This window comes from Macrobrachium rosenbergii, chromosome 3, assembly GCF_040412425.1.
Source record: "Macrobrachium rosenbergii isolate ZJJX-2024 chromosome 3, ASM4041242v1, whole genome shotgun sequence".
Taxonomy (NCBI): Eukaryota; Metazoa; Arthropoda; class Malacostraca; order Decapoda; family Palaemonidae; genus Macrobrachium; species Macrobrachium rosenbergii.
Window position 1 is genome coordinate 42,087,266 of NC_089743.1, and position 24,786 is coordinate 42,112,051.

The window sequence follows — 24,786 nt, forward strand, 5'->3', positions numbered from 1 at the left end:
CGAAATACAGAAAGAAGAGCTCAGTTGTTATAAAAGAAAAAATAAATGAACAAATTAATAAATAAATAGATAAAAATGTAAGTAAATTGTTAAAATGCAAGGAGAATAATTGTTTTAGGGTAGTAATGCGTTGCATCTTCGTTTGAAGTTTTGAGGTTCCAATTGCACAGCAACCTCTGGGTCACGGGGGCTGGGCGGGGTTGTTCCTTGAGGTGTTCTTTGGGTAAGAAGTTTCTTGATATACAAAACTTAGGCTGTCAAGCCAAGCACTGGAGCACTTTCAGGCAATGCAGCGCTTGAAACAGTAAAAAGGGAGTTGGAGTAGCTGGACAGCAAGATAAAAGAGATCCAGAAAATGAGATGAAGTACAAGGATCTAAAGGTGGAACTGGAAGTAGCAGTTAGAGGTGCTGGACAGCAAGACTGAAGAAAGAAAGCAGGAATGGAGATAAAGTAAAAGGCTGAAAAGCAGGTGCAAGCTAGGGGCCGAAGGGAAGCTGCTAATGCTTACAGTGCATCACGTGAGGTGCAATGAAGGCAGCAGTAGGGCCGGTACAGTTCAGGTAACCAGGTGCATATTTGACCACCGGTAAAATCATTATACAATATATTTAGTATAAATTGCCTCGTTGTACGTTCTTTCCCACTAAGTATTTGTTGCATCACGTGACATACTATTAGCCCAGCCTGACCACGTTGCGCTATGTCGTGTCATGCTGACCCCGTCCCCCCTCTACCCATCCACTTTCCCCAACTCAGCTCTAACATCCCCCCCCCCCACCCATTCGCTCACTCTCGCCCATTCTACATCGACATCATTATCATCATTTCATCACCATAATAGTTATTTACTTTTTATTTATTTTTTCTTTTTTATTAACTGATCTCTTCTTTCTGTATTTCCCATTACCTTCTGTAAACTCTTTCAAGTGAACACCACCATATTCTTTGGAGGCTTGACTTTCAAGTCAATGGCCTCTGTGGGCTCATTCCATATGACTGGGGTTAATTTGAATAATATAATAATAATAATTTATGAGCCGGGACATCCATGAACAGGGCTTTTGAATAGGCATACTATTTTAGTCTGCTTCAAAGGATTCCTCAGTGGTGGGGCCGAGGCATTCTTTATTATTCGATTTTTTGGTTCATCAGTTATATTAATGTACGCTAAGGTCTAGTTGTGTATGTACTTTGGCGATACAGACATTTTTGAGGGCGGTGTTTCTTATAGCGGACTCGTTCTCTGTAATTATAGAGTGCATCCTTGTGTCATAGCACGGCTTGAAGGTGCTTACAGGGTCAGATTACTGCTGCTCTCCGTCATAATACCAGTGGTCAAATGAAATTCGTATCTCCTTGATGACCTGTCTGTTTGATTATCTGTCATTGATCAACATTTTGGGGGTATAGTTAGCAAAGAGAATCTCCTGCCATGGAGAAGTTGCAGTAAAAAAAAAAAAAACAACATGAAGTAGATGCACCAAATTGACATCATAAGAGACACCATTGTGAAAACAGAAATGACTGTGGTGTCCCCATGCCCAAGGTGCCTATGGCTGCTCAAGGCACTCCTGATCCAGCAGGAGAAGCACTTCGTGAACACGACACAGGAAGTGTTCCTGTTGCCCACCAACTTCAGGCACTCTTTTAATCAGGACCTAACGAGACCCAGACCAAAAACTCTTAATAGTGACCAAAACATTCACCTGGCAATACCAGTAGATAAGTTGCCATACAAGGAGAACAGCCATCTCTCAGCAAGGCTGCAACACTGAAACTGTGATTACTAAGATGAAATAGGCTTATGAGAAGTCTCACTAGCTAATTGAGGCACGAGATTTTATTCTCAGCCAACCAGCGATTGGTAAGCACCCTACCCACACAGACCGACCACCTGGTATATAAGGAGCCAGACTTGCCATTGCAGATCAATCTGCACTTTTCTTCAGGCGTGATCTTGCTAAGTGCAGCCTGAGCGAAACAGGGCCTAGGATTTACTCCAGAAACTACTTACCCAAGGAACACTCTTAAGGAACAAGAAACCCCTAGACCTACAGTACACCATATTTTGGTACCTAGCTCAAGACTTCTTGGCGAACATCAAAGTTACTTCGAATATATTACATTCTTTTTATTAAAACGGTTCCCACCAATAATTGTTTACTTCTCCATCTGTGAAAACATGGAGATTATAGGAGAGTTACCGGTATAATTCAATAATGTAAAAAAAGCAATTATAAGGAAGATGGAAAAGACTATGCAAATTAGATGCAACTGATGCAACTATCACATGCACAAGTAATTCTGTTAATAATGTATTATGAAAAACTAAACCTGGGTAAACATATCCGTAGAATTTTCCTCAGTACTTGGTATGGTTTATGTAAGCATGAGGGATTACCTCAAATTCTCTACTGTATTATTATTATTTCCCCGTAGGGGGTAGTGCCGTCAGTGCACCTCACGTGGTGCACTGTAGCCATTACCAAAGGTTATTTGCAGCGTCCATTCGGCCCCTAGCTGCAACCCCTCTCCTAACAATTACTTCATAGTGCAACATCGAGGTTTTATTCCTGTTACACCTTTCAAACCCACCTTCCCTCAATTTCCTTTCCAGCGATGACTGACCTCATAGGTCCTAGTGCTTGGCCTTTGGCCTAACTCTATATCCATTCCATTATTATTATTATTATTATTATTATTATTATTATTATTATTATTAGATAACAGTTGAAGGTTTCTATGTCTTTCCCTTGAAAAAGATTTTGCTATATGTATGGAGTAAAGCACAAATACATATAACAAACATACGAACGTACAAAGAGCAAGGTGTGTAATATCGTTTACTACCACAGCTATGCCTGTTGAAAAGTGACGTTACATTTCAGTCCAGGAGTTTTTACATGGGATATAGTTTTAGATGTGAAAAATTACTTAAAACATTGGTTTTAAATTATTGTGAAAAAATAAAGATTTTGGCGGGTTTTGAATAGTATATAAAAATATTATTAAACCTTCCTTAGAGTTTACACACACATACACTCACACAAGCACACACACTATATATATATATATATATATATATATATATATATATATATATATATATATATATATATATATATATATATATATATATATATTTTATATATATATATATATATATATATATATATATATATATATATATATATATATATATATATATATATATATATATATATATATATATATATATGTTCATACACACACACACATATATATACTCGTATATATATATATATATTGTTTTCAGAGTCCGGTTTTAACACCAATATTGATATTATCTTCGTGATAACAGTAACGTTAGCAATTAAAGCAACCACAATAATATTGATTGAGTGATATTTTTTTAAAATGATAAAACTATTGTTAATACTGTTGTCGGTATCATTCGTATCTCTCTGAAATCGTGGTGAGAAAGTTTTGTGTTTATTAGGTCATAAAATATTGATGATAATTAACTAAATGATGCATGTATTTATTAGGACCTAAAATATTGATAATAACTAAATAACTGCTGTATGTGTTTATTTGGACATAAAATAATGATAATAATAATTAGATGCTGTATGTATTTATTAGGACCTAAAATATTGATAATAATTAGCTAACGGCTGTATGTATTTATTAGGACATAAAATAATGATGATAATTAACTAACTGCTGTATGTATTTATTAGGACATAAAAATAATGATGATAATTAACTAACTGCTGTATGTATTTATTAGGACATAAAATAACGATGATAATTAACTAACTGCTGTATGTACTTATTAGGACATAAAACAATGATGATAATTAATTAACTGCTGTATGCTCACTAGAATTGAACACAATATAAAATGGCCGAAGTTGTAGAGTGGTCAATGCAATGGACTGAAATCGCTATTTTTTAATTTGAAATGACAGAGGTGGCACTTTTTAGCTTTCGTTACCTTATCGTGTCCCCCAGTCTCTAATTTCCAGGATATATCTTAGAAATCCCCGGAAAATAATAATAATAATAATAATAATAATAATAATAATAATCTAAGCTAAAAGTATATTTGTACTAAGATTCAAAGTAATAATTATATTGAAAATAATAGCAATAAAAATAATAATAACAATAATAATCTACAATAAAAGTATATTTGTAATAATATAAATAATAATTTACGTTGAATGTATACTTAAGCTAGTAATGAAAACTCCTTAGCGTTCACTTGACGCCTGAATATTCGGTAACATCACAGCATGAATAGCTCGTAAGTTCGTATCTCAGATCTCAAGGACCACTAGCACGTAGACACTCAAATTTCCCATGTGTCGCCACCAAGAGGACCTTTGTGCAACGTAGCAGACATCATTATCACTCATGACGACACATTTCTATGACAAAAAAAAAAAAAAAAAAAAAAAAAACACGTCAGTCTCGTATCAGAGCAAACGTGAATTCACGTCCCATTAATCTTTTGTAGATGGCCCCTTTTTTTTTTTTTAAGATGGCCCCCTTTTTTTTTTTTTTTTTTTTTTTTTTTTTTTTTTTTTTTTTAGTTGACTTTTTCACCCTCAGTTGGCCAGCCCTATGAGAGCTGATGGTCAGCTCAGTGGTCTGGTTAAACTATTTTAATAATAATAATTTTCACCCTCAGTTGTCCAATAAGTACCCTGTTTCTGTGGTCATTCTGATATAGCGGCTGTGGCTGTAGAACTGACTGATCTCACGATTTCCCAAAAGGAATGGATGGAGTATGAATTTCTGGGCGAAGACCAAGCGCTGGGACCTATGGTGAGGTCATTTAGGGCTGAAAGGGAACTTGAGAGTAAAGAAGGTTTTAAAGGCGTAACAAGGGGAAAACATCGCAGTTGCACTAGGTGGAAAGTAAGATAGAAGAAAGAGAATATGAGCGAAGCTAGTGTCAAATGAATAAAATGTTTGCAGCTACGAAGCCGAAGGGGCGCTGCTAGGAAGCTTAAGTAATATCTACAGTGCACACGATTTTATAAAGGTATTTAAGGTATATTTTGTACCAATTAATCTTCATTAGATGCATATTAGCATCCCGATTAATTCGCTGTAAAATACGTTGGAGATTACCCACGTTAGATATTGCTCAGCATGGAAAAGCCAAAGCACATTGCATCACAGACAAGATAATATAATATCCAATGTTGCATAGAATTTTCCCAAGTACATACCTAAAGGGGGCACTCTTGTCATTTTTTTTTCTCATGTGTCCAATATTACAGAGATCCATAGAGGGGTAGTGCCATTAGTGGACCTCACGCTGTGCACTGTAGGCATTACTTGAGGTTCCTTGCAGAGTCCCTTCGGCCCCTAGTTGCAACCCCTTTCATTCTGTTACCTTCGTTCAGATTCTCTTTCTCCCTTACTTTTCACCCTCTCCTACCAACTGTTTCATAGTGCATCAGCGAGATTTTCCTCCCGTTACTCCTTTAAAATCTCCTTTACTCTTAATTTTCCTTTGGCGCTGAATGACCTCATAGGTCCCAGCGCTTGGCCTTTGGCCTAAATCTTATTTTCCAATTACAGTGTTGCATAGAATTTCCCCAAATATTCAACCAATGGGGGCACCCTTGTCATTTTTTGTCATTTTTCTCTTAACTCAAAGTCCAATATTGCATAGAATTTCCCCTAGTATATATTCAAAGAGGGCACTCTTGTCATTTTTTTCTCAAATGTTCAATATTGCAAAGAATTTCCCCGAGCATTTACCAGAAGGGGCACTCTTGTCATTTTTAAACAAATTTCTCTGTCCAAAATTGCCACCTGAAATCTCAAGGCCTAGGGCCTAGGCCGTAGATAAGATTCGATGACTAGTGCCATGAACAGACGACGTGGCCTGCAGCTGTATAGCTACGTATCTTTTATCGCCGTGGAGGCGTTTGAACACCTCCGTCTGCGCTGCTAAGAATCGTGATTCATCTATGATGGAAAGTCATTTGACAATTGCGTAAAAGGTGAGTCAGAGTCATGTGCATTTTTCGGTACAATCTTAGGACAGTCACGTGTTGTTTAAGAGGCTGAATGAATGAAAAGCCCGTTTTCCTTTCATTGTGAATTTTATTTCGTATAAAATGGATATAAATTAAATATCAAAATAAAATAAATTTGTACAGTGAGTATGAGCTAATTAGGATAGCAACACTTCTTTGGTATAACAGTAAGGTTTAAATTTTCCCAAATGCTCCCCGCTTGCAAGAACACAGGAGCTAACGGTAAATAAATTAATATAAATCATCTGAGATAAAGTAACAATAAAAAAGATAAAGTAACATTAAAAAATAAATTGCCATTAACAGTTTTACAACAAATAATAACAGATGGACTAATTGTCACAGTGTGTGATACCATAGATTTATTTTGCAAAAACAAAAAATCAGATTTTCACACATCTTTACTATACACTGAAACAGAAACATTCCTTCCACGCTTTTTGTTTCCACTGAAAAATATATACTTCCACGCTTTCAGTTTTAGATACCTTCACATCATCGCTAAGTGGGATGCTTTAATATTTTCGTTTCCAATTTGAATTTTGTGAAGTCACAGTCACTACTACTAGTTTGGGTGCGAATGAACACCATATTCTTTGGAAGCTTGGTTTTCAAGTCAGTGGCCCCTGTTGGCTTGTTCGACATGAATAGGGGTTCATCTTTGAATAATAATAATACTAGGTAGTAGACCCTCTTTTATACATGTGGTGTTGAAGGTGATAGCTGCATCAGCGGCATTCAGTTTGTATAGAGTTTTTCTCTTTTTATAATATAATAATAATAATAATAAACTGAACTAGCAGAACATACAATTTAACACAAAAATTAGAGACCTTGATTATAAAAAAAAAAATGAAACGAAACTACTCAACATCTTCCTTGAATAGTTCTTTCTGAAAACTCTCGAGGAAAAGATATATACAAAAATAAATGTAATTTAAATTCGTATAAAAATTGGGTTTCCATTCGTGTCGAGATTTATTTCACAGACTCGGAAGTAGACGCCTGGATATATGATCACTTTCACAATCAATCACTTCCTTCTAACTTTAGTCATTTGGTCATGCAGACAGCATTCAGACCACCAACACATTTATATTTATTAATTTTCATTAATAACACAACGACCAAAAACTGTACCTGCACACCACAGTACTAAGGATTCATTCCTTAACTATTCTGGTCTTCTTTGGCAGCAAAGAAGCTGAATCACAATGCTTCGAACATTCACCCAAGTGATCACCTAACGTCAGGAAACTTTTTAAACAGGTCCCTCAGGAGATTTAGGGTCTTCACAACTTGCATGCCCACTGCATTCCCAGCTGGTGTATCTGGAAATGCAGAAACAATGGTCTGGGACAAGACAGACGTCTGCTGGCTATCAGTGCAGGACTGTCCTTCTTCCAGCTGTCTAGAAGGAGAGCTGAAGAGGGGCAACTTTGGGGCCGAAAAATGGCAGCAGTGGAGCTCTCCGTCATGAGGTCCTATTTCCTCACACCTCCTGAATGCTTCCTCTAACGATGGACGCTCCTTGAGCAACTGCATGGGTAGGACGGAAACCCCATTCAGATGCAGTTCGTGCTTGACAAAATGGCAGAATTCAACATCACATGAGAGAATTCGGCACCTTCTGGAATGCTTCGCAATAATTTTGCAGAATGAATCCCAAATGCTGCACTTATGTCGAAAAATAACCAAGTGCACATAAGCAGCGCGGAGCGTCTGGCACTCAGTAGTGCAACCAAGTCCAGAACATGACTGATGGTGACGAATGAGCTCAATGATATGTTCGGGGGAATTAAGCTCAAGATCTTTAAGAGCAGAAGTAGCACTGCATGAGAAAGACTCGAAGGTTTGCTGATCATAAGAAACGGCTAGATTTTCTTTGACTATAGCACTTTCCATTCTTGTCATTATCAAATTTGTTTCAATTACATGTCCTGTAGCCATGGGAATTTCCTTTGCTGCTGATATAACTGATTTAATGGCTTCTTTAAAATGACTATCAAGTGTGCTACCAGACCATCTTCTCTCCTGAGCGGAAGATGGCGAACAAATCACGGATTGTTGAGACGGTTCACCAACTTGGGGGCTGGAAGTGATTATTTCTTCAGCTAGGCGATGCATTGCAGCACCAGGTGGAGAAGATGAAGTAGGGGAGCCACTACTACCTTTGGAAGTATTTGCAGTAGCATATCCATTTTCTGCAATTGACAAACTATTCATAGGAGAGCTAATAGCTCTCATAGCTACTTCGTCTGCTTTACTAGTGGCCGCTTTGCTCTTTTCATTGAAATCTTGAATTGCTTGCAAGTTGGGTTCTACACTTTCTCTTGGTAAACCCTTCAGTCTACTATTATCTCCATGTTTTGTGACCTCTCTAGAGTACAGCTCATCACTTCCTAAAATCTCCGAGGAACTGGAATAAATACCTTCTAACACTCCATGACTCCAGTTCCTGGGAAGTTCAGGGCTTAAACTTTTACGAAGGCTGTAATCCCAACTTCTGTGAGGACTTGGGCTTAGGCTTCTTTGAATTGCATGATCCCAGCTCCTTTTGCGACCTACTCTGTCTTCATGTGTCATGTCACTTACAGATACTGGGATCATTGGACTGCTAAGAGGAGGGCTACTTAAAGGAGATAGGGGTTTTGTTTCCACAGAATAATCCTTTAAAATTCTGACATCAGATTCTGGAATATAGAATTTCCGGTATTTTGGGTGATTACTAAGCATAGGATTAACTTTAGCTTTCCCTCTGCAGGCACTGTCTTCATTTCCAATCGAAGATGAGTCTCGTCTAACAGAGGGGTTAAGTTCAGGTTTAGTTACTTGGACTCTGGTAGGCACTTGTATAGAAACTGTATAATTTGGTCCCCTTTTGTTCAGGTCGTTAATCTCCAGGAGTTCATTCTCAAGATATTCACTTACATTCATGTCCTCTTGGCTTCTCGCTGTGTCTCTAGTCATTAATTTTGCACTTTCCATAAAATCTTCTCTGCTGTTCCTTGCCATCCTTGCATCGAATGTTAATGGTGGATTGAGAACTTTATTACTAGAGGATGGTGGCACCCTTTTCATAAAGCTATGACTTAAGGAAGACTGGTGGTGTCTATAGTCAGAAAACATTCCTCCTGACTTAGGAGTATGATTTTGTGACCCTGCCTGCTTTGTTGACAAATCAAGACCACCTGATACTTGGTATGATGTGCTGGGAGCAACGCCTGTAATCACTGAGGGTCTTAATGTGTTGATCTGTAGGTCCTTTAAACTGGTTTTATCAGGTATTAAAAATGAATATGATACCGCTGAGGTTGTTGGAGTGGCAGGTGGGTTATGATACTTCTGTTGTTCACTATGATTGCCTGAGGGTGATGGAACTCTTCGTTCTGTAGTCCTTCCAGTTACTCCATGGATTTGTAGACTCTTCACAGGTACAAATGATAAATTTGCATGCCTGTTTGAATCAGCTTCAGGAACTGAAACAGGCCCCTCCTTTGTGGCTTTACTGAGCTTTAAATCTTTGTAGACAAATTTTATCACTTGACCAACATTGACTTTTTTCCTTCTTCCTGGATACTTCCCTCTGATAAGCAGTGCCAACTGTTTAAAAAGAGAACAACAACAACAAAGATTAACACACAATTCATGCCTAAATGCAAAGCTAGTAAGCTACATATAAAAATTTCAAAAGGCATTCTCAAGTACATTAAAGAAGCACAAAGCTTTAAAACTTTAATACTTACACTTGTATACGTTAAAGGTTCCTTTGGATGATCTTCAAGATATGCCTGCAAAACTTCATCAGCATATGTGTCATGTCCTGGCACGTATGACAAATTGGCATCTATCCAACGCCGACCAACGGCCATCCTGCACAGACTTGTATTTGCATACTTTTCATCGCCTGAGGAGTGACCAAACTCGACCTTTGGGTCTTGGATCTCGTAGTCACTTCCAAGACCAACCTGTTACACAGAAAGAAAATATAGCCAAATGAGTAAAAGAAAACGGCAATTTAAATTATTGTCAGCTAATTCGTCCCAACCTAGTGACAAGTAACACAGTGATAGCCGTGGAACCTTGGATACATTTCACTTTTATGCCCTAGACATCTTCACACCAACATTCTATCAAGGACTTAACTATTACATGTAGAACACTCCTTACCTTCAGTCTTTTGGGACTTGAGCGCTGAGCAGCATCGTTTGCAATGTCAGTAGCAGAGTCTTCCACTGTCCTTGAAGATGGCAAGAGTCGTCCACCAGCAATATTCCCCACAACTATAGATGGTCCAGCTCCAGACTCCACCTGTGTGGAACTATGACTGTTCTTCTCGTCAGATTTTGTCTCTACATCTTCACCTGGACTGGGATGCTGTTTCAGGGCAACATCTTGATACACATACACCTGCTGGCCTTGTTTGCCTCGACGCCGCTTTCTGTACGGGAATCTTGACCTCAGCACTTTGCCAAACTATCAAATAGAAGGAAAAAAATGTTATTGACATGTGAAAAGCAGTTAAAAGTTTACTTGTAACATTATAATCAACGCCTTTGGGGACCAGCCATCAGCAGTATAATGTTTTTCAAAAACCAGCTCAGATTTCTGGGAACACCATTAACAATCAGGGAACACCCCTGTGCAAAACCATGCCAAATTAAGTGTGCTAAATTACGTAAAATTAGGGTCCTCACCTGTCCAATGTCCATGTAATCATCTGGATTGTCCTTGATATAGGCATTGTACAAGAGATAGACTGGGGTGTGTACTCCTGGTCTGTCTTCAACTTTCTGGGTTACCCAAGCATCGCAAGCAGCCCTCCATGAGGGAATGTACGGTTCACTGTAGAGAGAAAGAAAAGGAAAATGTCACTTGTGTTTTTCTTATAGGGAACACATGGGAAGACAAGTATCAGTTTTCAATTTGAGAAATGCAGTAACCATTAAACACTGTTGACTTTCGTAGCTTAGATTTATGTATGTATGTATGCATGTATGTATAATATATACATATATACACATATACGTACATACTCCGAACAACACAAATTCACTATTGGTTCACTGAAGATGGTGGCAGACGAGCCTCTGAAAACTTTGAACTTTCCGTATTATTGGGTTCCTCTGTGATATATATATATATATATATATATATATATATATATATATATATATATATATATATATATATATATATATATATATATATATATATATATATATATATAATTTCTTAAAACCATCATCGCCTTTTGCGACTTATAACTTTCGGGCCAAATTTTTCCTTGATTTCTCCGATTCAATGAACATCATGTCTGCACAATTTCGCTTCAAGAATTTTGATGTACTGGATTTATCGAACGCAATGAGAGAGAGGGAGTTAAAACAGGCCATTTCAAAACTGGCAAAAAAACTTCTTGTTATATACACTATTCTGTCGTTTGGTACCGCGTAAGAGTCGCTGGTTTAATTAAGCGAATCCCATTTTAAATTTTAATAAAACAGGCTCATATATAACCTATGCAATCGTAGCACATACCTTGAAAACAACACTGAAAACACACACACACACACACACACACACACTGGCACAATGGGAAATTAAAGACTCGTAGACGACCAACTTTTTATCAAAGAATATACAAACGAATTATCATACCTGTCGTCTTGGTACTTTGCTTTTTCCATATGACAAAATCCTCTTTCAAGTTCTCTCGATTGATATGAAAAATCGTCTAGGCCTTCTAATTATCCGAGTGGGTTAGACTTGCTGAGACTCGCAAGATTAGCTAAGACTCGCTTGGACTCGCAGAACCAATCACTTCGGGCGCTCTTGGCGAACTGACTGACCCTGGTCTCGGCTAAAGGTTGTTATATAGTTATGACTCGTCGCTAAAGAAGGCAGCAGTCAGCGATATCTTTTAAAAACTTGTTGGCACACGAAATATGTACCTAAAGGCTGGACAATACGATGCTTGACACAGACACAAAAAATTAATAAGTAAATAAAATCTTAAATAATAGTAAATGTTCTTCACTTGCGGTTTAAGACCCGGACAATGACAAAGGATTTTACCTAGAAAAAGTGACGAACGCGCTTTTAAAATTGAGTGAAATGATGATGGTAATGATGACGGTGTAGAATGGGCGAGATGGTGAGGGGGGGGGCGGTTAGAGGTAGGGCGGAAAGGTTGGGGGGGGGGGGTTTCCTGCATGACCTGACATGGCGCAACGTGGCCAGAGTGGGTCAAAAGTATTGTCACGTGATGCAATTATGAAGGAGCTACGGTATGTGGTTGTTAAGACTGAATATATCGTATATCGATTTTACCAGTAATAAAATATGCACCTAGTTACCTGAGCTATACCGGCCCCACTGGTGGCCTCAGTGCACTTACTCTTTAGCCTTTTACTTTACCTCCATTCCCGTTTCCTTTCTTAGTCTTGCCATCCAACCTCTCTAACAATTATTTTTAGTGGATCTGTAGGAGTTTTCTCCCAGTTCCACCGTAAGACCCTTGTAATTCAGTAACTTTATTTTCTAGATCTCTCTATGTTACTGTCCAACCACTCTAACGCCCCTCTTTTCAATGTCTTAAGGGCTGAATGGCAGAAAATGCCCCAGTGTTTGGCTTGACAGCCTAAATTACATAAAAATCCTAAATAAAATGAGAACTGTTCCTGTCTTAACCAGTGAATGTGGCCTGAATTTTCCCCTTTTTAATGTAATGTAACTTACATGACTTTTATCTCTCTCTCTCTCTCTCTCTCTCTCTCTCTCTCTCTCTCTCTCTCTCACACACAGGCGCGAGTGTGCATAGCATCACGATCACTTGATTTCTGTTACGCCTAGCCTGGATCCTGGGCCTGGCATGGCGAAGCCTTTATATTTCATTATTTACCATTTCATGACAAAACGGAATAGTTTGGCCTACTACAGGCGGTACAGCACCTGTAATCTGTATCTCTTTCATTTCATGACGCAGTCAAGGTTATCAAAGAATTTTTGTCACAAAGAAATCAAGAAAAATCAAGAATAAAATTCTTTGTTCATCAAAGAATAGTCTTTGTTTAACACTACACTCGGTGTTTACAGATTTAGTCCACCAGAAACCAGTAGACAAGAAATGGAGAGAGAGAGAGAGAGAGAGAGAGAGAGAGAGAGAGAGAGAGAGAGAGAAGGACACACTGGGATTGTAGTGAAGCTGAACTGAAGTCTCGGAACTCCGTAATTTCACAGTTTGCTCGCAGGATGACGTCAGCGATTCGTCATGGAAACGTCACTGATAAAATTGCTTGTTGGTTCTGGATTAATCCCGATCTGACAGGTGTGGATTCGTTACGGCCTGGCTTTAAGCTGTCACAAGGTAACCGATGAACTGGATACAACACACTTTAGCATGAATGTGCGCGAGTAAGTGAGGGTTTGTTTTGTATTATATATATATATATATATATATATATATATATATATATATATATATATATATATATATATATATATATATATATATATATATGTGTGTGTGTGTGTTAGATCACAATTAAACAAAAATATAAATACGAGTTACTAAGACGCATAGTATATATATATATATATATATATATATATATATATATATATATATATGTGTGTGTGTGTGTGTGTGTGTGTGTGTGTGTGTGTGTGTGTGTGTGTGTGTGTGTGTGTATGCATGTATGAAAATCACAGTAGATGCACGTGACTATATATATATATATATATATATATATATATATATATATATATATATATATATATATATATATATATATATAGGAACAATATGCACAGAGAAATATAAATAACATTTCGTAACACGCACAGACACTGTCAGAATTAAATCATCACTTCGTCATGGGATTATTTCTTCATTTCACATTAATCACTATGTGGTTACTCCAGCGAACACAACGTAGCTCTGTAGGCCTGTGGAAGTTTCAAAACAACACACGTTGTGCATTTAACTTATTTATCCTCTTCTTCCTATTTTTTTTTTTTTATAATTTACAATAAATTCAATTATTCTTTCAAACTTACTCGACTTTCATAGGTTCTGGTTGTTTTTCCTCCTGTGTCATGTCACTAGTAGCACTGTTACGGTTCGTAAAGTAGATCTGTTCCTTTCCGCCGGACATATAATTCTGCAGCAACTTCATGTTTTTACATTTGCGCCATAGTTCGGTGAACGACGGAATAGAGACTAAACCCGGGCTACTCACTGTGTGGCCTCTCTCTCTTACGGGAGATGTTGCAGCTTTCAGGGCTGGCACTGTTCTGCCTCTCTCCAGAGTCTGCTCGTGCGTTGTTATAAGTACACGAGCGGGAGTTGCCAACTTCCACAACGACGTAAATCGCTTCCGTTTCTGAACGTCTTATCCGCAGTATTTCGTGTGGCTCTGTATTTCAGACTCGTATATTAATTAAAGAGACAGCCTAATGGAAATCGTTATCCGGAAAGCAGAGGAGGAAATATATAAGAAATAAACAAAAATCTGTTTGGCTGCGTCGTTACATCATGGCTATACGATTCTCCCCGGGGTAACAGGTGGGGAAGGGAGGGGGGAGGGGTTGCCCTTCAGCCGAAACCACTCGGGGGGGAAAATGAGTCAGTGTTCTATCTGGAAAGACGGAGATCATTCGAGAAAGTTGCGTCTTCCCTTTTTGCAATAACATAAACAAATAAACAACGCCCATATGTTATTTATGTATATCTATATTATATCTATAATTCGTGCATCTTTCATAATATAAATATAATGGTTTTTGAACGATTAACGGAATTAAAATAAAAGAAATACAGTAGACAAAACGTAAAACAATTTCTAGGAAATGATTTGCAGTTCCTTCACGAGACACAAAATGGAACGTTGAACGGTGATGATTGTTCAGTTTGTCGGTATATCGAGTTATGTAAACAAAGTTTGTAGGAATATATATATATATATATATATATATATATATATATATATATATATATATATATATATATATATATATAGAGAGAGAGAGAGAGAGAGAGAGAGAGAGAGAGAGAGAGAGAGAGAGAGAGAGATAGTAGTACGTATCCAAAGCATCTTAGCAACGCTATTTGCGGCGGGGCGCTGCCAGACGTACCTAATAACGCTGAACCCCCTCTCTCTCTCTCTCTCTCTCTCTCTCTCTCTCTCTCTCTCTCTCTCTCTCTCTCTCTCAGGCCGCCGAAATTATATAAGTGATAGTCAGATTTTCGGATGATAAAGATTTGAAAACGATTTATCACTTATGAATGTCATCCAGACAGACAGACAGACAGAGATGCCCTTGGGAGTTAAACTCTCGTTCCAGGGGCGTTGAGTATCCGCAGGGTATTTTCCAGGTTTGCTGGATGCTCGCACGACCAAAGAGCCCGTGCTGGCACGAAGGTATTAACAAGAAATGACAAATTTTCCCCGGGGATTTTGCAAACCACTGATAAAAAAGTGTTGGTGAACGACCTACCTTACGAGAGCTGGTTTTTACCAGTTAGTTTTCTCCATAGTTGAAATCGTTTGGATTATTTATTTTTTTTTTTTTCTGAGATGGGGAATTTTGACAAACAACATAAAACTCGTAAGTTAGATGTAGATTCCTTATTCACAAAGGTACATACCATTACAAGATGCTCTACAGATTTTGATTGAAAAATTAGCCCTTATTCAGAGTATTTCCCATATCGTACAACGTCTTTTCGAGCCCTCTTAGTTCAGTATTAGCTCGTCCCTGGTATAGTGGTTAGTGTCGTGGAATGCCACTCAGATGCACCTCAGATGCTGCGGGTTCGCATCTCCCCCAGGGAGGTGAAAAATCATTGGCTCAGTGTGGGATCTGCGGTGGGAGGTTGAAACCAACATTCTTTGGAAGCTTGAATTTCAAGTCAATGGCCCTTTTGGTGGGCTTGTTCCATGTGAATGGGTTTCATTTACTGAAATAGTAATAATGATTCGCCAATCTGTATATGGAATATTTTGAAACTATGATAATGAATGCCATACAGCCTAAAGGCATGTTGTGGATGAGATATATGGACGATACCCTAATATTTTGGGAAGCTAGATAGGGCGATTTTAACGATTTTATTTTAAAATTAAATGCATTAGTGCCCAGCATCAAATTCAAAGTTGAATGAGAAACAAAAAATAAAATTCCTTCTCTAGATGTTTTGATAATTAGAAACACGACAGAAAACAAATTTATCGTGTACAGAAAACCAACATTTTCATTTTCATACATTCCCTTATTTTATTATCATGACATTTGCTCCCCCGAAACATTTTCCCGAGATGTAACCGAGCCCCGGGACCTTTCCCTGAAAAAAGCGGGACTCCATATCTTAAAAACTAACCATAGACTTTCCTTAAAAATAATCTCATTATGTTTCCCACACCAAGATTAGTGCAGCGTATACAGATATAATTTAACCTAACCAACCTAACCTAACCTAACCTCACCTCACCTAGGGGCATGGCAAAAAAAACGGGGCTGGTGCAGTACTAGCATACATCTCAGGAATTTGCTCCCCGGAATTCCTGGAAAACGACTTTGAACGTGTCCTTAAGCAGCTGTCATCCTGGAAGTAGCCCGACCATAGAACTGAGAAAACTATCTATACAGCAAACATCATTTTCTACCGACACCAGCAATAAAATCAAAATCCATCACCTGGACGGGATTGAGACACTGACACAGACACTTGGAAATTCCAACCCTTTTGTTCTTTGCAGCGTCCCTTCGGCCCCTAGCCGCAACCCTTTCATCCCTTTTACTGTATCTTTGCTCATATTCTCTTGCTTTCATCTTACTTTCCACCCTCTCCTAACAATTGTTTCATAGTGCAACTGCCAGGCTTTCCTCCTGTTACACCTTTCAAACCTTCTTACTGTCAATTTCCATTTCAGCGCTGAATGACTTCATAGGTCCCAGCGCTTGGACGTTTGTCAAAATTCTATATACTACATTCCATTTTTAATCCTTTTGTCTGTACATACCCAGATACCCTAGCCAGATCCGTAGTCAAAGCCCAACAAAAGCCAGTCCCCAAAGACACAGGAGTATAGGAAGTCCCTTGCCTTGGCTCTGACAAATCCTATATTGGGTTTACAGGTACATCACTTTCCCAAAGACTAATGCAACGCAAATGTTCAGTTAGATAGTATGGCCAACAGAGCTCAGCTATTTTTAACCATATAAATAGTCCTATAATGTATACAGTCGTCCAATAAATTGGAATATGTCACGTATAATTTATAGCAGCAATTGTCTGTTCAAAAGCCAGATGGTAGAATCAGCATTAATTAAACAAATAAATACGATGAACCTCTCAAAAGGAGCCTGGGATTCACATCTGATTGATGAAACAGTTGTCTTCGAAATATAATGCTGTAAAATCTACCCTTATTGGTGTTTTTATGGGCTGCCTTTATTTTATATATATATATATATATATATATATATATATATATATATATATATATATATATATATATATATATATATATATATATATATATATACATATATGTATACACACACACACACACATTATATATATATATATATATATATATATATATATATATATATATATTATCATGGAATTAAAAAGGCATTTTCAAGCAAAATTCAATACGTATACGGAGAGAGAGAGAGAGAGAAAGGTTACCTTTAACTTGATGTGAATGATCAAAATGTTTTATTCTACGAATACACCAACTGCAAATATTCTCTCTCTCTCTCTCTCTCTCTCTCTCTCTCTCTCTCTCTCTCTCTCTCTCTCTCTCTCTCTCTCTCAATCGTCCGTCCTTCGTGTCATTTCCTTGATATATTTTTTATGTGGTGTCATAAGAAGGAAACAATCGATGCATGACAAAAAAACTGCCTATAATAATCTGCTTTTTTCTGGTATTTGACATTACAAAGACTCCCATTCTGTATTCTCGTGTTTACTCTGCTGTAACCGATTCCTCTTCGACTGCTTTTGTCGATACTGCTAATTTTACTTCCGCTCTTGCTACTACTACACTTCTACTTCTGCTGCTTTTACTTATAATGATAGACAGGTATTTAAAGCAGCTATATATATTCTTTAGTCTTAAATATATTTACTGTGCCGTTAAGTAAATTTACGTGATGTAATTGGCTTTGTAGCTTTGTTACCTTATCATAGTGACCATATATTTGTGTCAGCTCTTGTTAAATATATCTGAAATTAACATTATAAGTCTATCTATATATGTGTGTGTGTGTGCATACATATACATATTATTATTATTCAGAAGATAAACCCCAATTCTTAAGGATCAAGCCCACAGGGGCCATTGACTTGAAATTCAAGCTTCCAAAGAATATGGTGTTCATTGGAAAGAAGTTGCAGAACATTATAGGAAATATATATACCATGCTAACGAATAAAATTCGGCCTGTAGATTCTTAAAGAAGCAGATTGCTTTGGTGACCTCTTTAATAACGTTTTTTGCGTTTTTCATCTGAAATTACGCAAGTGCGGCTATCCTTTATTTCTCAAAAGCCCTTCCCAACGTTTAAGTCAGCATGTTGAAACGGTTTCCCCCAGCCGGGCGTAATTTCATGTATGCTTACATACTTACCTACTTATAAGAAGTATGGTAGTAAGAAGCTGCCTTAGCTGTTTTTGTTCGCAACACAAGGCAGGCTGCTGCTGCAAACAGTGTGCCGTTTTCTAGAATCAGGTTTAATACTGCTCATTTTGCTAGTTTTATCTTGGCTACAACTAAAGTGTGGAGTAGTTTTCCTTTTACTCGTATAGTTGCGGAATTTTCTGATCTCTACATATTTAAGCGAGTAGCAAATTCACTCCTGCTCTCTGCTGCTGGTGACGTCTCCTGAATTCAGGTGTATTGGTTTTATTTTCTGTTCCTTCTTGCTTATTTATCACCTTTTCCTATTATCTTGTCTCTCTCTGCAGGTTGATTTTAATTTGGAGCCCTCTTGTATTTATAAAGTTTGCCCACAAGGGCTTTCAGCTGAAGGTTAAAAGAGAGAAAAAGGTCGGCAGTGGCTTGTCTCAAGCACAATGTAGGAATCATTGTTGAATCATCTGTGCAGGATACTTCCACGATATAAGCTGTTATGTACAACCACGCTTGAGGGTTATGAATATTGCAGTTCCTCCTTCACTCTGTTTTCCTTTTCTCCACCCACCTATACTTTAAATAGTCCTACATTCTTACTGCGTGACCAAACCGTGTGATAATACTCTGATCCTCCCTTTTACCAGTGCAAGCTATTTATTCATTTTATATATCTCCATATCTGTAACTTTTTCAATGCTTACACCACATATACTACAAAAATAATGACTCAGAAGCTTAAACATTTTTTTCTTTTTATTTGCATTCAGCATCCACATTTCTTCCATAAAGGAGAGTTGGCTTAGCAATTCTCCCATACAATCCCACTTGCCTTGCATAGACGCTTTAATTCTCTCTTTCCTTGTCTTCTGCGCACATCCTGCTACCTTCCTTGCCTCAATTAATATGTGACTCATCCCTTCTCCATCCAGTATACATTATTTGTCCACGTGATATAAGATATCCTGTTATGAATATGAACCTAGTGACGTTGATTTCTTTAATGTATGCGAGTGTTTGCTGTGAGAAATAAGATAGTGTCTCTGTACTGCGCAGTCCTTGTGCAGTTAGGTACATGATCTTCAGAGTAGCCTAGTGGTGGTATTATTCAGAATTTAGGTGTATATGAAACAAGTCGAAATGACACGAACTTGTTTAGTCATCTTTCACAGAACAGTATGTCTGTGCATGAGAAAAAGACGAAGAGAGGAGTAGAACAAATAGCCTAATGAACTTATTAACAAACAGAATAGAACGTAACTTCTAACAATTATCAGTAAACTTTCAGGTTCCCAGCCTGATGAGATGTGCGCAAAGAGCTTTCGTTTAAGTTCCGGTAATAAGCTGTAAAAGCTTCCTATGTCAGTGATACGCCGTAATGAGTTTCACCTAGTTTCTTTAGGTAACCTTCGCTGCCTAGGCAATCTGTGGTAGTTACCTGGATGTGGGCAATACCACCAAATAGGGAAAACACTTATATTCAAGGCAACTTGGAGATCTGCAGGAGGTCACTGATGAAAATAAGGAAGATCTTAGAAAACAGAAACCACTAGTCCTCTCTCTCTCTCTCTCTCTCTCTCTCTCTCTCTCTCTCTCTCTCTCTCTCTCTCTCTCTCGGGAAAACAGAGTTGAATACAGAGAAAGTGACGAAGAATAAGGCCAATTTCTTCATCATAATCACTTAAAGCCTCGGATATATTGGGTTGTGATGACTCGAGGCATCGGATATACTGGGTTGTAATCACTTGAGGCCTTTGATTTATTGGGTTGTAATACTTGAGGCCTTGAATATATTTGGTTGTAAACACTTTAAGACCTCGGATATACTGGGTTGTAATCACTTGACGCCTTTGGTTTATTGGGTTGTAATACTTGAGACCGTTGATTTATTGGGTTGTAATCACTTGAGGCCTTGAATATATTGGGTTGTAAACACTTTAAGACCTCGGATATACTGGGTTGTAATCACTTGAGACCTCTGATATATTTGGTTGTAATCATTCAAGGCCTTAGATTTGTTGGATTGTAACCGCTTATAAGGCCTCGGATATATTAGGTTGTAATCACTTGAGGCCTTATATATATTGGGTTGTAATCATTTGAAACCTCTGATATATTGGGTTGTAAGCATTTTAGACCTCGGATATACTGGGTTATAATTATAATCACTTAAGGCCTCATGTATACTGGGTTGCTATCAGTTGAGGCCTCATATGTATTGAACTGCAATCATTTGAGGCTTGTGATATATTGGGTTGCAATACATGAGGCCTTGGATACATTGGGTTGTAATCGCTTAAGGCCTTTGATATATTGGGGTGTAATCACTTGAGGCTTTGAACATATTGAGTTTTAATCCTTTGAGAGTCTCGGATATATTGGGTTGTAATCCCTTAAGGCCTCGGATATATTGGGTTGCAGTCGCTTCAGGTCTTCAGTGTATTTCCATTTATTAGGATTTATTTATATATTATTATTTATTTATTTATTTGCTCATTTATGTTAGACAACACTGAATTTCGAAGACAAAATATTATCATGAACGAAAGGCCACCCCCAACACACACACACACACACGGACAGCAGTAACATAATCGCCCTCAGTATTCTTGCAGTGTCGCGACATCACTATAAACTTTCAAAGCAGCCCACGACAGTAATTCCTGAGCATCCCCGTGATGCAAAAAAATGAAAGAAAGAAAAAGAAACTTTTAAATATTCATGATAACGACGCCATTGTCCCCCCAACCAGATTTTACCAGAGTTCTCTCGCCTATCTGAGTATAGTGGGCAGCGGCAGGCTGCAATTTATTGATATTCAATGCAGTGAAGACTTACTCCCCACCCCCACCTCTCTCTCTCTCTCTCTCTCTCTCTCTCTCTCTCTCTCTCTCTCTCTCTCTCTCTCTCTCTCATTAAGATCATATTTCTAAATTTTTTTTAATCAGTTCATTTTACAGTGGTTTGTTATCTGGGAAATGAATGGAAAACCCCCACCCTCTCTCTCTCTCTCTCTCTCTCTCTCTCTCTCTCTCTCTCTCTCTCTCTCATTAAGATCATATTTCTAAATTTTTTTTAATCAGTTCATTTTACAGTGATTTGTTATCTGGGAAATGAATGGAAAACCCCCACCCCCCCCTCTCTCTCTCTCTCTCTCTCTCTCTCTCTCTCTCTCTCTCTCTCTCTCTCATTAAGATCATATTTCTAAACTTTTTTTTAATCAGTTCATTTTACAGTGATTTGTTATCTGGGAAATGAATGGAAAACCCCCCACCCCTCTCTCTCTCTCTCTCTCTCTCTCTCTCTCTCTCTCTCTCTCTCTCTCTCTAATTAAGATCATATTTCTAAACTTTTTTAATCAGTTCATTTTACAGTGATTTGTTATCTGGGAAATGAATGGAAACCCCCACTCCTCTCTCTCTCTCTCTCTCTCTCTCTCTCTCTCTCTCTCTGTTTAGAGCATATTGACCTAAACTTTTTTTTTAATCAATCATATCCCAGTTTCCTAAAGATTTGATTTGATATCAAGGAAATGAACAGAAATCTCTCTCTCTCATTAAGATCATATTTCTAAACTTTTTTTTTTAATCATTTCATTTTCCAGTTTGATTTGATATCTGGGAAATGACTAGAAAAAGTCTCTCTCTCTCTCTCTCTCTCTCTCTCTCTCTCTCTCTCTCTCTCTCTCTCTCTCTCTCTCTCTCTCTCACATTGATAATAATAATCAGTTCATTTTCCAGTTTGCTGAAGGTTTGTTTTGTTATCTGGGGAATGAATAGAAACCATCTCTCTCTCTCTCTCTCTCTCTCTCTCTCTCTCTCTCTCTCTCTCTCTCTCTCTCTCTCTCTCTCTCATGGCGCCAAAGATAGGCGGATTATTCTGACCTAGATGACGACATCTCAGATACGGGTGTACAGACACATTTGTATTTATATATTTATTTATGTATTTTATTAATTTTTGCAAGGTCATAGCCACATTTTAATGAGAGAGAGAGAGAGAGAGAGAGAGAGAGAGAGAGAGAGAGAGAGAGAGAGAGAGAGGGAGGTTTTTCTAGTCATTTTCCAATTTTCAAATCAATCCTTTAGCAGACTAGAAAATAATGAAAAAATAAAGTTTACGTCCATATGGCCGGAATGGAAGAGAGAGAGAGAGAGAGAGAGAGAGAGAGAGAGAGAGAGAGAGAGAGAGAGAGAGAGAGAGAGGTCCTTCTCCTCCTTTCCCAGACATCAAATCAATCTTTTAGCTAACTGGAAAATGAACTGGTGGAAAGATAAAGTTTAGGTCAGCATGAAATAAATGAATTCATTTTCCCAAAGTATCTGGGATAGATCTACCTATCTATCTGTATAGATAGATAGATAGATATTTATATATATGTATATATACATTTAGGCACATACTCTTATTTTTTCTTTGTTAAATCTCTTCATAAATATAGTTATTTGTCTTCTACGTGGAAAATTGTAATTATTATTGGTTTTCCAAGGAGGGAGTCGTCATCACGTGGATTGAGAACGAGAGAAAGGTAAATGAATAAGGGAATTCCCCAACCTTCCCCCCACCCAGCACAAGCAAAGAATCCCCCCCGCCCCCGCGCTATTAATAGCCCAGCCGAAAATGAGGCTAGCGGTCTATTATAAATTCAAGATGGTTTTATTGAGGACGATTTGGAATATGAATGCATTTTAAAGCCATTATTCTGATACAAATGGCTGGAGTTCTGAAGATTATTATTTGAAAAAAGTTCGAGTCTAATATTAAGGTTCGAATAATGATCGAGGATTTGAAGAGACCCTAAAAATTATTTCAGTAGCCTGCTAGAAGTTTGTGTTGTGATAATTTAGGTTTGCTACCCTATTACTTAGACGCTTGCTTTTGAGACAAAATGGCCTTATGACTTCTTCTGTGGAATAATAATAATAATAATAATAATAATAATAATAATAATAATAACTGATTTATGAAATTTAGGCTGTCAAGCCAAGTTCTGGGGCACTTTCGGCCATTCAGCTGTTAAGACAGTGAAAAGAGGGAGTTGGAGTGGTTGGACAGCAAGATAAAGAGACCCAGAAAATACAGATGAAGTACAAGGATATAGAAACTGGGAGAAAACTTCACAGTTGCTGTAAGAAGTGATAGCTAGAGAGGTTGGACAGCAAGATTAAAGAAAGGAAGCGGGAATGGAGGTAAAGTGAAAGGCTAAAATGATGTCGCAACCTTTAGTAATGCCTACAGTGCTCCGTGCTAGGTGCACTGACGGCACTGCCCTTCCTACGGGGGAAAAAATATAACAAGGAAATTATCAAGGAGGCTTTACGGAACAGGAATAACAAGGAAATTAAGGAAACTACAGAACAGAAATAACGCAGAAATTAAGGCAACTTCTAAGGAACAGAAATAACAAGGAAATTAAGGGAACTTCTACGGAACAGAAACAACGAGGAAATTAAGGAAACTTCTACATAACAGAAATAACGAGGAAATTATCAAGGAAACTTTAATGAACAGGAATAACAAGGAAATTAATGAAACTTCAACGGAACAGAAATAACGAGGAAATTACGGCAACTTCTACGTAACAAAAATAACGAGGATATTATTAAGGAAATTACGAAACAGGAATAACAAGGATATTAAGGAAACTTCTACGGAACAGAAATAACGAAGAAATTATTAAGGAAACATTACGGAACAGGAATAACAAGGAAATCAAGGAAACTTCTACGGAACAGAAATAACGAGGAAATTATTAAGGAAACTTTACGGAACAGGAATAACAAGGAAATCAAGGAAACTTCCACGGAACAGAAATAACGAGGAAGTTAAGGAAACTTCTACAGAACAGAAATAATGAGGAAATTAAGGAAACTTCTACGGAACAGAAATAACGAGGAAATGAAGGAAACTTCATGGAACAGAAATGACGAGGGAATTATTAAGGAAACTTCACGGAACAGGAATAACAAGGAAATTATTAAGGGAGCTTCACGGAACAGGAATGACGAGGAAGTTATCAAGGAAACTTCACGGAACAGGAATAACGACGGGAATTATTTAGGAAACTTCATGGAACAGAAATAACGAGGAAAT

The 24,786-nt window shown here is 37.7% G+C and overlaps 1 protein-coding gene across 5 annotated transcripts in view; it reads right to left on the bottom strand.

Moving 5' to 3' along the window:
- Positions 1 to 6,093: 6,093 nt before the first annotated feature.
- LOC136854619 (uncharacterized) overlaps positions 6,094 to 24,786 on the bottom strand; it is a 71,190-nt gene continuing 52,497 nt past the window's right edge. For 2 of the 5 annotated variants that reach the window (XM_067131181.1, XM_067131190.1), the window contains exons 2-5: positions 10,744 to 10,891; positions 10,217 to 10,522; positions 9,793 to 10,014; positions 6,094 to 9,649 (exon numbers count right to left, since the gene is read on the bottom strand). In XM_067131181.1, coding sequence (XP_066987282.1) covers positions 7,286 to 9,649; positions 9,793 to 10,014; positions 10,217 to 10,522; positions 10,744 to 10,758 — 2,907 coding nt within the window. In that variant the 5' untranslated portion in view covers positions 10,759 to 10,891 and the 3' untranslated portion in view covers positions 6,094 to 7,285. Of the gene's footprint in view, positions 9,650 to 9,792; positions 10,015 to 10,216; positions 10,523 to 10,743; positions 10,892 to 11,707; positions 11,893 to 14,107; positions 14,467 to 24,786 lie in introns of those variants that run through there. The other 3 variants (XM_067131153.1, XM_067131173.1, XM_067131162.1) reach the window with 3 other exon arrangements.